The sequence below is a fragment of the Festucalex cinctus genome, chromosome 13 (assembly GCF_051991245.1).
Source record: "Festucalex cinctus isolate MCC-2025b chromosome 13, RoL_Fcin_1.0, whole genome shotgun sequence".
Classification (NCBI taxonomy): Eukaryota; Metazoa; Chordata; class Actinopteri; order Syngnathiformes; family Syngnathidae; genus Festucalex; species Festucalex cinctus.
The window spans coordinates 1,922,464-1,939,180 of NC_135423.1; the positions used below are offsets into that span (position 1 = coordinate 1,922,464).

Below are 16,717 nucleotides of genomic sequence, written 5' to 3' on the forward strand. Positions count from 1 at the left end.
ACTATCACCCAAATTTGATCTTAAGTGGTTAAAATAACCATACCCCCCACCCCACCCCCAAAAAAGTTATTTGTAGCTACTACACAGTGTGGCACCTTTTTTGGTACTATTTTGTTCTTATAAAGATTCATACGTTCGTGTATTTCACGTCATATAGACAAGTGAATGAGACTGCACTTGTAATTTACCCTGTTTCTGTAGAGGTTTCCTCCGGCCACTAGGGGTCACTGGGGTACTGAGTTTGTTGTGTTGCCTCGCGGCAGCAGTTCTCCATTTTGGTGTGCTGCCGACAGGACACGTTGTTACAGTGCTGCCGACTTCATGTTGAGCTGCTGACGTTGTTCATGTGAGTCTAATTAATGTTTAATGTGTGATTATCAGTTAGGTGGTGATTCTTAATGTTATCCACCTGTTTTATGTAAGCATAGCCATTATATGTTTGTGCCTCTGCAGGGCTCCTTCATCGCTGTCAATAAATGATATTTGACATTGAGGAGTGTGTTTCTTCATGAAGGAGCCATGGTCATCGTTGAATGCTGCGTCCCTAGCTGCGCTTTCAGCACTGCCGATGTGTCTGAGGCCCTCGCCATTGCTCTGTTGGCGAACCATGGCTTTGTGCATCAGAACCCACCTGCCCAGGCGACAGCTCAGGCGCCTACTTTCCAAGGCCCGAAACTTGCCCGACCCACAGTAGACATTGGTGTATCCATAGAGGAATGGAACGTGTTCACTCGTCGCTGGGAAGTCTTCCGCGCTGGCTCGGGCATAGGAGATGCACAGGCCCCTTTCCAACTGTTTCAGTGTGCCGGGCCCAACTTAGGTGACAGCCTATTGAAAGCCGATCCCGATGCTGCTTCCAGGCCTTTGCCAGATCTCATCGCTGCCATGCGCTCACTTGCTGTCATCCCGGTGGCTACTTGTGTGCTACGTACCGAGCTGCTTCAGTTGCACCAGGAACGTGATGAAACGTTCCGAGCCTTTGCTGCCAGAGTGAGGGGGAAAGCGGAGACATGCGCCTACGCTACAGTGTGTGAGTGTGGGAGGGATGTGGACTTTACTGACCACATCATCCGCGATGTTTTGATCAATGGCATCTATGACTCGGACATACGCCGTGCCACTCTGGGCATATCTGATGTCCTGCGTAAGCCGGTGAATGATGTGATTGCACTAGTCGAAAGCAGAGAAATGGCTCGTGATGCTTCCCCGTCTCCCACCCTCTCAGCAATGTCGTCATTTCGCAGCCAGAAGAGAGATCCACGTATGGATGCTGCCCCGCCCCCAGCAGGCAGGACCAGGCAGGCGACGTGCCCTGACTGTAAAAGCCTATTTCGGGTTTTCACTGAAGGGCCTCGGGGGTGGAACACCAAGCCCCACCAGGTCTGCGTTGAGTGCTATCGGGCCCGACGACACAAAAAGCGGCAGCTGCCGCAGATGACTGAGAGTCATCAGGCCGCCATGGAATCTGAACCAATCTCTATGGTTTCATCGATTCAGTCCAGAGCCGGACCCGCGCGATGTCGTAGGGCCCGACGCCGTGCTTCAACTACACACAGTGATGTCCACAAACCCGCACCTATCAGACTCGAGCACCACATCTTTACTAAAGGTGAATGGAGGCGCGCCAAGCTACGGGACCACCCCCGCGTGTCCGTCGCCATCTCGATCGACAGGCCAGTTGGACAGGGAGGCGGCGACGGGAGCCGGGGCCCGGTCAAACCAGTAAACGTATCCGCCATCGCTGACACTGGCGCGCAATCGGACCTTTGGTCTCTAGAGGGATTTCTCGCCTGTGGATTCTCTCGCGATGACTTGTACCCTGTCTGTCTCGGATTGTCTGCTGCCAATCGCTCCCCCATTAACATTGTAGGAGCATTCTTCGCCGAGCTCTCAACTGTCCCCGGTCGTGGTGATGTAGCGGTGACCTCCTGCCGCTGCATGATGTATGTGAGCAACTCCGTCCGTGCCATGTACCTCTCTTATGATACGCTGCTCAACCTCGGACTCTTACCTGTTGGCTTCCCGTCTGGCGACAACCTGGTAGGAACCAGTGGCGTTCAGGGTCCTGTCGCCCCTGATGCGACGGTCACGCTGCCGCCTTTCAATGCTATACGGTCCATTAATGGTGGCTGTAAAGGTCCATACGGTCCCCGTGACACGCACTGCTTCTGTCCCCAGCGTACAGCCCCTCCACCACGTCCTACGGAGCTGCCATTCCCTTGTACACCGGAAAATAATGGTCGGATGAAGGCCTGGCTCCTCAACAGATACGCCTCATCTACTTTCAACACCTGCCCTCACCGGCCTTTGCCATGTATGGATGGCCCACCCATCGAAATTCATGTGGATCCGGCGGCTACGCCTAAGGCTTGCCACACCGCCGCCACCATACCTCTGCACTGGCAGCAACAGGTCTACGATGACCTCCTGCGGGACGAAGCCCTTGGCGTCATTGAACGTGTTCCTTACGGCGATCCTGTAACTTGGTGCCATCGTATGGTCGTCACTCGGAAGCATGACGGCTCCCCCCGCAGGACGGTGGACCTCTCCCCTCTCAACAAGTTCTGCCAGCGCGAAACCTTCGCTACTGAATCCCCATTCCGCCTTGCGCGTCGCATCCCGAAAGGCACTTGGAAGTCCGTGACTGATGCCTGGAATGGCTACCATAGTGTGCCCCTTCGTGAGTCGGATCGTCACCTGACGACCTTTATCACGCCCTTTGGCCGCTGGCGTTACACTAGGGCGCCTCAAGGCTTTCTGTCATCGGGGGATGGATACAACCGTCGTTTTGATGCTGTCCTCTCTGACTTCGAGCGCAAGGAGCGCTGTGTGGACGACACTGTCCACTACGACACTGACCTTGAACAGCACTGGTGGAGGACCATTGACTTTCTCGCACGTGTCGGTCGGTCAGGGATTGTGTTGAATGCTGACAAGTTCCAATTTGCGGAAAAATGTGTTGATTTTGCTGGGTTCAGAGTCTCTGACGCCTCCATCGAACCACTCCCCAAGTACTTGGATGCAATTAGGGACTTTCCCTCCCCAGTGTCTACGACTGACATCAGAAGTTGGTTTGGCCTTGTCAATCAGGTGGCCAACTATGCGCAGTTGCGTGACACGATGGCGCCATTCAAGCAGTTCCTCAGCCCCCGCTGCAAGTTCTCCTGGTCTTCTGAATTGGAGGAAGCGTTCCAGGCGTCCAAGCTATCCATTATTGGAGCCATCCGCGAGGGCGTGGAGATCTACGACATGCGGAAACGTACCTGCCTCCGCCCAGACTGGTCCAGGTGTGGTATTGGTTACTTCCTGCTCCAACAGCATTGCGATTGCGCCTCTGGTGTACCTGATTGTTGCTCGGGGGGTTGGAAGATCACCCTGGCTGGCTCTCGTTTCCTGTCTTCGGCGGAGCAGCGCTATGCTGCCATCGAAGGTGAGGCCCTTGCTGTGGCCTGGGGCCTTGAGCAAACGAAGTATTTCACACAGGGTTGTGACAACCTTGTTGTGGTTACCGACCATAAGCCCCTGGTTAAGATCTTTGGCGATCGCACGCTGGATGAAATTACTAACTCTCGCCTATTCAGACTTAAACAACGCACCCTCCCATGGCGCTTTGACATTGTGCACCTACCTGGCAAGAGTAACCACGCCGCTGATGCTGCCTCGAGGCATCCGTCTCTCTCTGGACCGGTGGATGAGCCACCGGTGAAGTTGTGTAGTGTGCCTGATGTGGTGGAGTCAGCACTAATGGCCTCCATCCGTGTGGATGCGCAGGATCTCGGTGCCATATCGTGGTCCCTCCTCGCACAGGAAACTGCGGCCGATGCGTGCTTCGCCCGGGTCCTGCACCTCATCGAGAATGAGGGTAGGATTGATGCGAGCGACCCCGCCCTGGCGGGCCTGTCCCCGGTCTGTGAATCGATCTACGCGCAGGATGGTGTCCTGCTGTATCACGACCGCGTCGTTGTCCCTCCATCCCTTCGTGGTAGGGTCCTTCAGTATCTCCACGCTGCTCACCAGGGCGTTTCTGCGATGGAGCAGCGTGCTCGTGCTATAGTCTACTGGCCTGGGATGGCCAAGGAGATACATGCCACCAGGTACGGCTGTGCTGACTGCAACCGCAACGCCCCTTCGCAGGCAGCCACACCGCCTCTGCCGTCGTCGCCTCCGTCCACCCCGTTCGAGGCTGTGTTCGCCGACTTCTTTGACTATGGCGGGCGCCACTACTTGGTCGTTGGGGATCGGCTCTCGGGCTGGGTGGAGGTTCTGAGCTCTACGGCGGGCACGGATCTGGGTGGCTCGGCTGGTCTGGTTCGGCACCTCCGTTCTTTCTTCGCTACCTTTGGGGTGCCTGAGGAGCTTTCGAGCGATGGTGGTCCTGAGTTCATGTCGAGCCACACTGAGAACTTCTTCCGCTTATGGTGCATCAGGCATCGTGTGTCCTCGGTCGGTTTCCCGCAGTCGAATGGGAGAGCTGAGGTCGCTGTGAAGACTGCTAAGCGCCTCCTTGTTTCTAATACCGGCCCTACTGGCACCCTCGACAATGACCGCTTTCTGCGTGCCATGTTGCAGTTGCGTAACACCCCTGATCCTGACTGCAACCTCTCCCCGGCTCAGATTATCTTTGGTCGCCCCCTTAGGGACTCACTCTCTTTCATCAACAGGCTGGAGAAGTTCTCTAGCCCGCACATCCGTCCTCTATGGCGCCAGGCTTGGGCGGCCAAGGAGGACGCTCTCCGTACCCGCTTGTCCCGTACTACTGAATCGCTGAGGGCTCATTCGAGGCCTCTCCGCCCGCTGGCGCTCGGCGAGACAGTGTTCATCCAGAATCAGATGGGTCCGAGCCCTCATAAGTGGGACAGGTCGGGTGTGGTGGTGGAGTCGCTGGGCCACGATCAGTACCGTGTCAAGGTCGACGGGTCAGGGCGCCTGACTTTGCGCAACCGTCGCTTCCTCCGCGCCTTCACGCCGGCTGCCCCCTGCATTGGGCAGCCTCCGTCGGGTTCGTTGCCACTGCCCCTTGCCCAGGTGCTGGTTCCCCCGTCGGTGCTTACGGGCCCTGTGGTGTCCCGGGTGAATCCTCGCCTGCCGAACGATGTGCCCCGCGACTCGGCCTCGGATGTGGACGTGCCTGCGCCGAGTGATGGACCTCCCGTGGGGCTCGTGGCCCGTGGGGTTCCTGTCGCTGTTGATGCGGCTCCGGCTGCCACGACCCCGCCTTCGCGGTCGCCACCTTTGTTGCCCCCTACCCCTCATCCATGTCGTGTGAGGAGGCCGCCCAGGCGATATGAGCCTGAGAGTGGCCGTTGGATTCGTGGCTGAGTCCGTCTACCTATATATCGATAGGCTTCCGGACTGGGGGGGATGTAGAGGTTTCCTCCGGCCACTAGGGGTCACTGGGGTACTGAGTTTGTTGTGTTGCCTCGCGGCAGCAGTTCTCCATTTTGGTGTGCTGCCGACAGGACACGTTGTTACAGTGCTGCCGACTTCATGTTGAGCTGCTGACGTTGTTCATGTGAGTCTAATTAATGTTTAATGTGTGATTATCAGTTAGGTGGTGATTCTTAATGTTATCCACCTGTTTTATGTAAGCATAGCCATTATATGTTTGTGCCTCTGCAGGGCTCCTTCATCGCTGTCAATAAATGATATTTGACATTGAGGAGTGTGTTTCTTCAGTTTCCACTCTTGATCGTCGACAGCCTCCATGTGGTGTAATGAGCGCAAGACCACTAATTCAGTACTTGGGTTTTGTCGCCATCTAGAGGTGGAACGATTTACACTTCTCATAGCGCCCCACATTAATGTTGTACTTCCTGCACTTAGTATATTATGTGAATAAATATGTTGTTGAATTAATTGTACTGAGAGCTGTAATGTCATAATTTGGTCTCCCATTTGGTATTTTGGGACCCATGAGGTCGTTCAGTAAAGTCACGTTCTCTTGTAGCCACTGGAGGGCGCTGTTGCGCAAAACATTGACCAGACTGTCATCCATCCATCCATTTTCTTGGCCGCTTATTCCTCACAAGGGTCGCGGGGTGGGGGTGCTGGCGCCCATCTCAGCTGGCTCTGGACACAAATGTGTATTAAACCAAATCTATGGATACAGTATTTGGTGCATATAGTTTTAGAATTCGTATGTAACACATGATTGCTTGACTTAAATCTGTAACATAAGCAGGTATTTTCAAGAATTTGCACTCAAAACGTTGTTTACGTTGAGCATGGCGCCTTGTGTCTCCCATTTGCAGATTCAGTTCTCTAATTTGACTCCTTGCAGACACCAGGAAGCATTTTTTGAAGGCTTTCTGCCCAAAGCGTTGTCCTCAAAGGGCAGTTAGAAAACAAGCGGCCGGCAAGGCACGTCAGACATTTGTGCGCGCGCGACGCGAGGAGATTGCATAACCCGATGAGGATAAAGAACATGTGCTTTCCATATAAATCACCCTGCGCAGGCTTACGCTTGTATAAAAACAAGGCTTTGAAAAGCATTCGCGACACACGGCTGCTCATGATGTAATGACGCGAGAATAGTTTATTCGAAAGTCACCGCTCATCTTATTTGTGGAAGTAAATAACACCGGAGGACCATTTAACTTGATACACAAGTAATCAACATCCCTTTGATAGCTTTTTAATTAGGGGGGTGCTAAAAAAAAAAATCGATACGGAAATATATCGTTGCGGGCCCTCATTACAATACACCAGTGCTTCTCACGCGACTATAAATAGTATCATTTGTCTATAAAATTGTTATAAGCACACCTCTACATAACACTGAATCCGTAATAACGTATAAGAGAATAAAAAATAAAAAAAATAAAGAAATATGGACCAACTTACAACAAAGAATACCTTTATTAACTGTAACAGAAAAGATGTAAAGTGCATCTGAAATTCAAAAATAAAATTAAATCCTTAATTAAACTATAAACATTTTTTGACTGACCATGTCAAACCATATGATATGGAAAAATAAAATGACATAAAATCAATAAATAATAATGCATTCAAACTGATCACCAACATTAACTCAGGAGCACAATATAAAAAAAACAAAAAAACAACAACTTTAACCTGAAAAACAAAAATGTAAAATAATTTAAAATAAAAAAAATAAAATAAAACCCCTACGCCACTGAGCGAATGCTCCCTGCGCAGACTCTGCCAATAATGAGCGCGCCACTGCCCCCTAATGTAGTGGAGGTGCAATTGCACTTTATTCTAAGACAGTAAAAAAAAAAAAAAATCCAAATAAAAAAATTAAAAAAGCATGTTCCCCGAGCTCAAACGCGCCCCCCTTGATGGAGCCTCGCACCCCCCTGGGACTTAGTCAGGCGATGGTAAGGCATACTTATGTAAAAAATAAAATAAAATACAAACGTGAACATTTCATATGAGGACACCTTTAAGTCTGTCCTCCTCTTTAGTTCTTTGTTACCATGAGATTAATTTGACTTTTTTCCTGACTTCGCAGAAAAGACCAAAACAAGTGAAGACATGGACAGTGTTAAGACCGGGACGACTATTAAAAGAGCATCTGTGTCAAAACCGTAGTTTATTCATGAATATGTCGTACGTTTGCGTCAGTCAGGGCAAAACCGTCATTCCCCCCGTGGATCACGGCGCGGTGACAGACCTCCTGATCTGTCAGACAAGCCCATGAATAGTCTTCCTGGAATTGGATCTGGCCACGTGCACACCAAAAGACTTTTACTGGCACTGCCGCTCTTTTCGGCTCTCTCTTTTTCTATATTAGGAGCAGTCGCAATACTCGCGAATGCAAAATCATGGGAGCAGATGAAGCGAATCAACACGCCTGAGAAAAAACGGCCTCAAGTCTTCCGCAAACGAAGAGCAAGATGCAATCCGTTGCATTGTCTGATTGTTTTGACTTTTCACGCTCACAGATCAGAGCAAAAACGCTTTATCTTCACCATATGAGGTTTTCGGAATCATTGCTGAATTTCTCCCAGAATCTCCAACATTGGCGACTTCGTAAGCCCTCATAAGCAGAAATAGACCTGACCTTCACTTTCAGGTGCAAATAAATAAGGCCCATAAATCATTACTTTCTATAATCCTCATCAAGTTGTATCTGTTCATTTAGACGCACATTTTTACTGGCCTGTCAGTGTGGTGATTTGTGTTGGTTAAAGAAAACAAATGGATGAAAATCTCCAGTGATCTCGTTTGTGCGTCTCCATATTTATATTCGCATATTTTTGGGGGGGACCTCCATTAGTTGGGTTGCCAACTGTCCCGTGTTTTTTCCGGGACGCCCCGTATTCTTTAGCCAAATTGTTACGTCCCGTAAAATAATACTGCAGGACAAGTCAAGTCAACCGTTACGCCACGACATGCTGCCGGGAACAACTTCAAAATAAAAGTGTTCAAAGCATTGATAAACATATATTATTCAGCAAAAAAAAAGGAAGGTTAATGTTGAAGGTGGCTTTCTTTCTGCTTTGGCGGCGTGTTACCAGATAGTGTGAAAATATACAATGTAAACGGTTTACTTCACTGTAAAATGGGGAGATTAGCAGGAGAAATGACAGAAGTGGGAAAGATAGGGATGAAATTCGCGAGTATCACACACAAATGGGGAAAGTTGGCAAGTATGGAAACTCGTGCTTGTGCGGGGACGACAAATCTTGTGATGTTCTATAATATATACACTTTATACACACAAATACTTTTTTGGGAGGAGTAACACTGACTTTGGCTTGAAAGAGGGTACAACTTACCAAAACTATGGAGTGGTGATCCCAAAATTTGCTTCAATTATTATTTTGTTTTTATTTATTTTTTTTGTCTGTGGAAAATAATGTCAAACTCATGTTATCCCAGAAAATATATCACCAAGTGGTCCGCATCGGTAAAATAACGGGATATAACTTCAAAACGATTGCCGTCAATTATACGCAGATTTTCGCTATTTATGTGCCAGCCCTAAATTACGGAGCTCAACTGTAATCATATTGTTCCAAAAAAATAATACAAATGCAAATGGAACACGGCAACACTGAGTCCTGGAAGTTAAATCGACCTGTTTCGCATATACATTGTTCCCAGAATGCATTGCGTGGCGCAGTTAACTCTTTGACCGCCAACAACGTTTAATAACGACCAGTAAAATCACGACGTATATTGCCATAAGCGTTAACTAACGTCAAATTTTTTTTTACATTTTTATTCTCAGTGCAACGTCTAAGTGCAGCGCTGCCTGGTCAATGGGATGTGGAATCTAAAACACTCTAAACTATGGCCAGCAGATGGAAGCATTGTATCTATTTTCGTCAATGATCACAGTCAAAGTTTTTTTTTTGATAACGTGTGGCAGTAAAAGAGTTAATGACGTTATAAGGACGCTCATCTTTTTCATATCTAATTGAATTTGTGTCGTATTGAACACGTTTGTCGGTCTAATAATGATACTGATTCAACAAACTGTAACTTGTAGTTGTGTGTAAAATCATCCAGGACGATTCCCCCGTACAAGTTGCAGTGCTCATCTGAGGACTGCTTGTGAAATTACACATTTCATATATTTTGATTGTGGCCGGCTGATTAATTAGTCCGACATTACAAATTATTATTATTTTTTTATTATTTATTTATTTTTTAACTTTACAAAATCATCTCACGGGCCTGATTGGGCCCGCGGGCCTTATGTTTGACACCCCTGCTGTAAACTATATTACTGATTATCAAGCAGACAACTTTTTTGGCAAAATACATTTGGCGAAAGCTCGCTAGGTCATTTAGCAACAGTTTAAGTACATTATGTTGACGTTAGGGCAGTGGGCGATTATATTTGAGTGGGTTTTGCATTGATTTCGGGGGAAGAAGACATTTTCGAGTGTCCATCTTGAACTTACAGTTGATTTGGGTCACCTCCTCATGCCAAGAGTTTTTCCGGGTTCTTGGAAAGGCTCTGCAGCAAACTCCTTTGAAAGCTTTGCTCGGGTAATTCGGGAACCAGGAACTCCAATAAAAGGTCGCAAGTGCTGTAAACCAGGTGTCTAAAACACAACATGGGGGTTGAATTAGTGTTTAGGAACAACAGTTCTACTGACTGTACTGAATTCAGATCATTAAACTTGACCTTTTTACTGCCACACGTTATGGGAAAAAAAAAAAAAAAAAAAAAAAAAAAAAGCACCAGCAGCCCATTGAAAAGAGACACAATGCTGCCATCTGCTGGCCATAATTAGGTGGTGTTTTTGTTTCCACAACCCATTGACCAGGCAGCGCTGCACTTAGACGTTGCTCCGTCCATTTAAGGGAAAAAAAATAATAAAAAATGGATGACGTCATTTCACGTTTATGGCAGCATACATCGGTATTTTACTAATCGTTATTAAACGTTTTTGGCAGTCAAAGAGTTAATCATTCAAAAGATTCGTTCACCAAACCATTCAAGTGCTTCATCACTTGCAGTTGTGACCAAAAGTTGACATAGTTAACGTTAAACATGTCAATTTTACCAGAGACTGAATGGGGCCAGCAGTGGTTTTTGGGAGTGGCGTATCAAAAGGCGTATTTTAGGGCTAGCAAAACGAGTGCAAGATAGTCGTATTACGTACCTGTTAATTTGGGGGTTTTGGAAGGACTCAAGAACGGTCTGCCAACTCTGTTTGTACTTCTCTGAGCTGAGCAAATCTGTGACGACATCTGTGGAACACAAAGGTAGGAAAGGCAATGAAATTGAATGCCAAGATTGCTATAAAAGCGTGGAATCTATCAAAAGAAAGATTAAAGTCTATTTTTTCATCAGTAAAAAAAAAAAAAAAGTATGTTTCTATCTGTTTCCGTTTTGCAGCAATTAGTGTTAGCAGAGAGCTAAGTTTCATCAGTTTTCACAAATCGATTTCAAATTGTAAGTAATTGAGCTTTTTTTTTTTCTTCTACATGGCCCTGGTTGATCTCCTTTGCGCTGCTGCCACCTGCTGGCCGTTTGTGTAATAACTACCATTTCTGCAACCGTTCTTTGCAGTTGAGAGGCTGCATCAAAGCCTAATGTATGCTCTAGCATAAAAGACCAAAAAAAAAAAACACGTATAAATATGTCTTTGGGACACTTAAAATATATATTAAAAAAAACGTATTTATACGTTATTGGGAGCAAATGAGTTAATGGTAGTGTATATAGAGGTTAACTTCTTTTTAACTTCAGTTACATGTGTTAAAATGTGACAATATTGCCCGTAAAGTGGATAAATGGTTTTTGATTGTGATGGATTTGACCCAGGAACCTCAAATCAGAGGTCAAGCACAGTCTTTGAACAGACTGTGCTTGACCTCAAGTCGTGTACCTGGCAGGAGACTCATCAGACAACGCAAGGTCCGTTTCTTGGTCTTGTCCTTCTGCTGCTGACTTCGTTCTATTTGAGGCCAAGTGGGCAAAACTCCTCCTGGCCATACAGAGTCCTGGATGACCCGAAGGTAATGGACCCAGTACCTGCTACATGTCAGATTGGCCACACTCACATCCAGCCATCTGAAATGTGAAAATACACACAAGTTTCACGTTTGAACAGACGAACAAAATCAGATTTTGACATCATGGTATTCTCACGTGAATTTCCTGCACATTTTTTTTTTTTTTCCCAGGTTAAGAAAGCCGCTTCATTCTAACAAAAAAATCGTAATATCATCCAAGCGCACGTTGACACTGGCGGCAGTCTCGTCACCGGGTTAGCACAAACGGTGATGGAGTTCAATGTGTTGTGACCTTGTCATTGAAAAATCGTGTTGTCACACCGAGCCGATCCGTTTTAAATGCAGCCAATTGCCTCATTGCATTCCTTTACAGATTTGGAACTTCAAGTGCAGTGGAGCGGTCCCACTTGGCATTGTCTCACACTGGAAGGTGATTGCGCCCCCACAAAAAAATCCTTTTGCATAACTGTTGGACTTAAGGTCATGTGACGAGCAAATTTAAAAGGTTGCGTGTTGCTGGGGGACGCCGACCTTTCATTTAGGCCTGACCTCTTGGCCACCAACATTTACTTATCTCAGGGGTGGAAACGCACACAGTTGCCACCACAACTGGAAGAGGAGGTTATTTAAAGCAAAAAAAAGTAAAAGCTTCAAAAAAATATCTTCATAGAGCTCTGGCACTGTATAGGTTAATTCTGTAAGGGCAAGATGTTAGTTGGTAGAAAGAGAAAGTGTTTGATAAAGGTGCCAATAGATTTAGCGTCAAATCAAATAAAGTACACACACACAAAAAAAAAATAATCAATGTACGCTGTTAAAAAATAAAATGACTATGACAATAACTTTTCAAATTGTTCCAGTATTACAACTGCCACAAACAGGGAAAAAAAAGTCAGATGTGTTTTTATTTGTTTGTTTTCCAGTAAGATGCATAATAAAAAGAAATCTTGAACAGAAAAAAAATGTTTTGCTCTGATTTGTGCAATCTTTTACTGCATTGTAAAACCTCATCATTTTTCAAAAGTTTTCAAAGTTGTGTTGATGTTTTTCCCCGACTTCCTGGTGAGAGTGGTGGTCTTAAGTCTTGAAAACAGCTTTTGTTTTGCCAGTTAGTTGCAATGAAAACTGCTTTTATTTTCCGCTCAAGCAAGCAAACTACTGCCGGGAAAAAGCCAAATCAAAGCCGCGTTCACCAAATGCGGTCAAATGGGTGTTTCAGTCGGGTACTTGGAAAAACATTTTTGGGTTATTTCGCAAACATATTTGTTCATTCTTTTTCTCACTGGTTGAATTCATCTCATCATTTAATGTTTAAAAATAGTGTCCGCACCAGCGTATTTATTCACAATGAAAGTACAAAAAAAAAAAAAAAAAGAAGATAATCAGAGCTTGAGGTTATGGTAACTGATGGCGATGCGTTCACCTGCAGAATTTTCTCGTAGAGAACAGAAATTATTTGTTTCCTTCATCCCAACATGTTTGTCCAGGTACGATTAGTGACTTATTTGCCGCTTTTCCATCGTACCACGCTGGACCGCATCTCACGCAACCACACCAGACCGCAACCGCCGGTTTTCCATTACAACTGGCGCACAGCGAGAAGTGGGCGGCAACATTCGAACCGTCCGCGCCGAGTTTGCACTCCCGCGTCGCCTGCGGATCTGAGATAACATTTCCAGAGTGGCGAGTCGCGCCAACATTGAACCATATTTACAATTTTCACGACCGGCTCGCGAAGACGGCGATTTAGGAACACACGACCTGCCTCACCATGGTTTTCACAAACATTACAAATCCATCCACAAGTAGCTTTTAAATTATAAATATAGTTAAGCGTTGTTGTAAAACATATTTATTGTCTATACTGTATTTTTATGACTCTGGCGAAGACCGGCGGGCGCTTCTGCCTCTCTCGCTTAAAACAAGGAAATGGGCGTGTGCCACGGCGTTGCTTGAGGCGGCAGCGGCGCCTCTGTCGGCCAATCAGACGACAGGTGATGTCACGGCCCCCGCTAGTCCCCTCGACGACCGGCGCTGCAGAACCGCTGTCGAAAGGCTTTCTAAGGCCCGAAAAAGTCCCGCGGAGACAAAAATTGCCGCTTCGGTGTGGAATCGGTTTCGGTGGAAAAGCGCCACTTGATTGTACAAAACCTGTTGGTCATCAGGAGTGTGGGCAGTAATGCTGAACTTTGTCTTAACAGAAAAAATATTTTTTTAAATAATCACAGTTAACTCACAATTTAGCTTTGAAATGTACCAATTTACCATTTGGGGCCAACACTTTTGTTCACTTGAAAGGTGGGTGGCTTCAGAGAAAAGCTGTTTTAGTCCTGAGTTGAACACATCTAGATATAAATATCAAGAAATAAATGCTGCAATTCAGAACTTTCCATATTTTGATCTCGAAAACCAAATGTTAGTGAACAACAAATACAAAAGACTTGACCTTGCCGTTCTAATATTTTGTATATCTGAGGTCCAGACTTGCCCCCCCATCAACAGTATATTTTGGTCAAGGTCAAAGCACAGCAAGTGGACAATGAAAGTTTGTTTCTTCAGCAATCAAAAACAACCGCACTGCAAAAACAGTCGTCGGAAACCAAGCAATAGAATTGCTTACCAAAAAAAAATCAAAAGCGAAAACAGGTTGTTACTTTGGTGTCGTACTGAGCTGAGACTTCATTCAGACTAACTTCTATTGAATGTATTGTTAGTCCTGCTTCTAATTAGGAGCTTCTTTGTCAGTGAACTCAGTTACATCAGAGACGCTTATGAGAAAAAAAAACAAAAAAAAACACAACAGAAACATCCTGGAAATAGTTGACATTCCCACAGATGAAATCGCTCATCTGTGGCCTGCGAGCGAAAAGGAATAAATCACCAGTTATTATATAGATGTGGTCAGACCGTGACCATAGAATTCCAGAGTTAAAAGGACACGAATGCGTTTCTTGATTTGATCGCCACCACGTGAACCGCAAAAGCCTGTTGTTAAAGTGAAGGCACATCTGCCCACAAAACGACAAGCGCTCGCTCGGTAAGCATGAGAAGATTGAAGTTGCCCGGCAAACAAGTCAAGTGAGACATTTATGAACGTCAGCATCACGAAGTAGCAAATTTGTCTGGACTGGATCATGATTCGTATTCCCTTGCAGACCAGAAACCAGACAGATGTTTTTCACATTGTACAGCTGATTAATATTTGGTGGCGCAACAACAAATAAACTTGTAAGGAAAGGGACCATTTTTTTTTAACGTGTTCTTAAAACACTGTCACGTCATAAAATGATCCCCAAAATCCCGTGCCAATGGTAATAACATTCCATATCTGTCAGGGATCCAGTCACTTTAGAACAGGCAGATGTGTTGCAATTTAGCGGGATTTATTGCATTTCCAGATTGAAAGACATGAGAATAATGATGTGGAAAAACAAAAATAGCCGACCCCGTTGATCCAGACATGTATTGACTTCAATTGCTAAAAAAAAAAAAAATGGCCTAAATCGGACACAGCAGAGGAAAATATCAGGCAAGACTAAGTGATACAGCTGTGAATTTTCGACTACATTCCAACGCTTCATTAACTTTCTTGGCAAAGAAAAGAATTTCGCACCTGTTGCTGAGTAAAAACAGCTCTACACAGACAGAGGCAGAAACATCATTTGAAATTGGTCCATAGGTGGGTTTCGTGTGACGTCACGATGGGGGACAGGAAGTCATTTCCCCATAGGAAAGAGCTGAGAAAATGCAATGCAATGGAACCTATCAAAAGAAAGATTAAAGTCTCTTCTTTCATCAGGAAAAAAAAAAATGTTTCTATCTGTTTCCGTTTTGCAGCTATTAGCATTAGAAGAGAGCTAAGTTTCATCAGTTTTCACAAATCTATTTAAAATTGTAAGTAAGTGAGCTTTTTTTCGACATGGCCCTGGTTGATCTCCTTTGTTCTGCTGTCACCTGCTGGCCGTTTGTGTAATAACTACCATTTCTGCAACCGTTCTTTGCAGTTGAGAGGCTGCATCAAAGCCTTCTGTATGCTCTAGCATAAAAAAAACAAAAAAACGTATAAATACGTCTTTGGGACACTTAGAACATAAAAAAAACGTATTTACACGTTATTGGGAGCAAATGAGTTAATCGGGACATGGTACAGTCTGACTGTCACCAACGTTCATTCTCTTTTCAGATGAAGTTTGATTGGGACTGTCACGGCGCCTTGATTCACAACAAGGTCAAAACATAAACATGACATCTGAACCATGGCCCAGAATATCACATACGGTGCACAGAGGTTTACATTAACACTGTATTGGTCCAGAGCAGATCACATTCATGTCATACTATAAATATCAAGTTGCTACTCGAGCTCTGCATTCACCAAATTCACTTTCTGCTGTCATCGCCACTTGAGTCTTATGGCGATCGCGGTCGGGATCGATTTCCCATTGGCCCGAGCAAAAACCCGCACGCAGTTTTCAGCCAAGCAAAGCAAACGTATGCCAAGTAACGCTATATCAGATGTTGCGGTCTGGTGGCGTCTCCGTTGCATTTATTGCTACCGTAAAAACCCACCAGAGTGTTTTTTTCCAGCTCGACTTGTCACATAAATATTTGTAAGCCGGGAAAATGAAGAGGAAAATACCACAGTGTCATGTTGCCTTGTCCATCAACTTGCAATCGTGCCCAAATAAGTGATATTTTAAGTATAACATCAGAAGAGGGTTAATCAACTGCCAAGTCACCCAGTTCCAACCGCAGAAGGCAAAAAAAAGGAACACATGGCTTTATTCACCTGCAAGCATGATGAGTTCCATACGCTAATCGACCATCACGACAGCTGTTTGGAAAACGTGTTACGCAATCTGGTCACAGTATTTATGCATTGAAGAGCGGCCGAGCTGACCGACAACTGTACAAAGCGCCTTTGATTTCTGCTGCCATTTATGGTCAACGCAGGCGAGTAAAAGCGGGTCCTGTTTGAGCTAAAAATAAGCCGACAAGTTGGGTTGTTTTTTTTTTGTTTTTTTTTCAACAGACATGATGTCATTGCACAAGTGTGTCTCTGGAGACAAAAGGATGAACCGTTTACTTTGGAAGGCACATCTCAGGGCCCGGACTCAGGTGAGTGTTGAAAACCGACACCAGAGACGTTTGGAGGCTTATGGGCTGCTAACGTGACTTCATCCTGCGACCGGCTTTATTTACAACACACCGTTTGCCCGTCATCAAGATCATTTTGTAAGCATCCGGGCGGTGTTTCGGTACGTCCTATTTG

At 45.8% G+C, this 16,717-nt stretch overlaps 2 protein-coding genes across 8 annotated transcripts in view; one reads left to right on the forward strand and one right to left on the reverse strand.

Moving 5' to 3' along the window:
- Positions 1–202: 202 nt before the first annotated feature.
- On the forward strand, positions 203–5,659 carry LOC144033662 (uncharacterized). Of its 2 annotated transcripts, none has more exons than XM_077541888.1 (2): positions 203–346; positions 429–5,659. In XM_077541888.1, exon 2 carries the CDS (start codon positions 520–522, stop codon positions 5,317–5,319), a length of 4,800 nt encoding a protein of 1,599 aa, XP_077398014.1. In that variant the 5' UTR covers positions 203–346; positions 429–519; the 3' UTR covers positions 5,320–5,659. The 2 variants fall into 2 exon arrangements, with proteins under 2 accessions (XP_077398014.1, XP_077398013.1); XM_077541887.1 differs by having other exon boundaries at positions 454–5,659.
- The window catches only part of snx19b (sorting nexin 19b), a 35,557-nt gene continuing 24,075 nt past the window's right edge, over positions 5,236–16,717 (reverse strand). For 5 of the 6 annotated variants that reach the window (XM_077541893.1, XM_077541892.1, XM_077541891.1 and 2 more), the window contains 3 exons: positions 11,319–11,503; positions 10,590–10,677; positions 6,840–10,025 (listed from right to left, as the gene is read on the reverse strand). In XM_077541893.1, the coding sequence (XP_077398019.1) occupies positions 9,902–10,025; positions 10,590–10,677; positions 11,319–11,503 (397 nt within the window). In that variant the 3' untranslated portion in view covers positions 6,840–9,901. Of the gene's footprint in view, positions 6,070–6,839; positions 10,026–10,589; positions 10,678–11,318; positions 11,504–16,717 lie in introns of those variants that run through there. The other variant, XM_077541889.1, reaches the window with a different exon arrangement.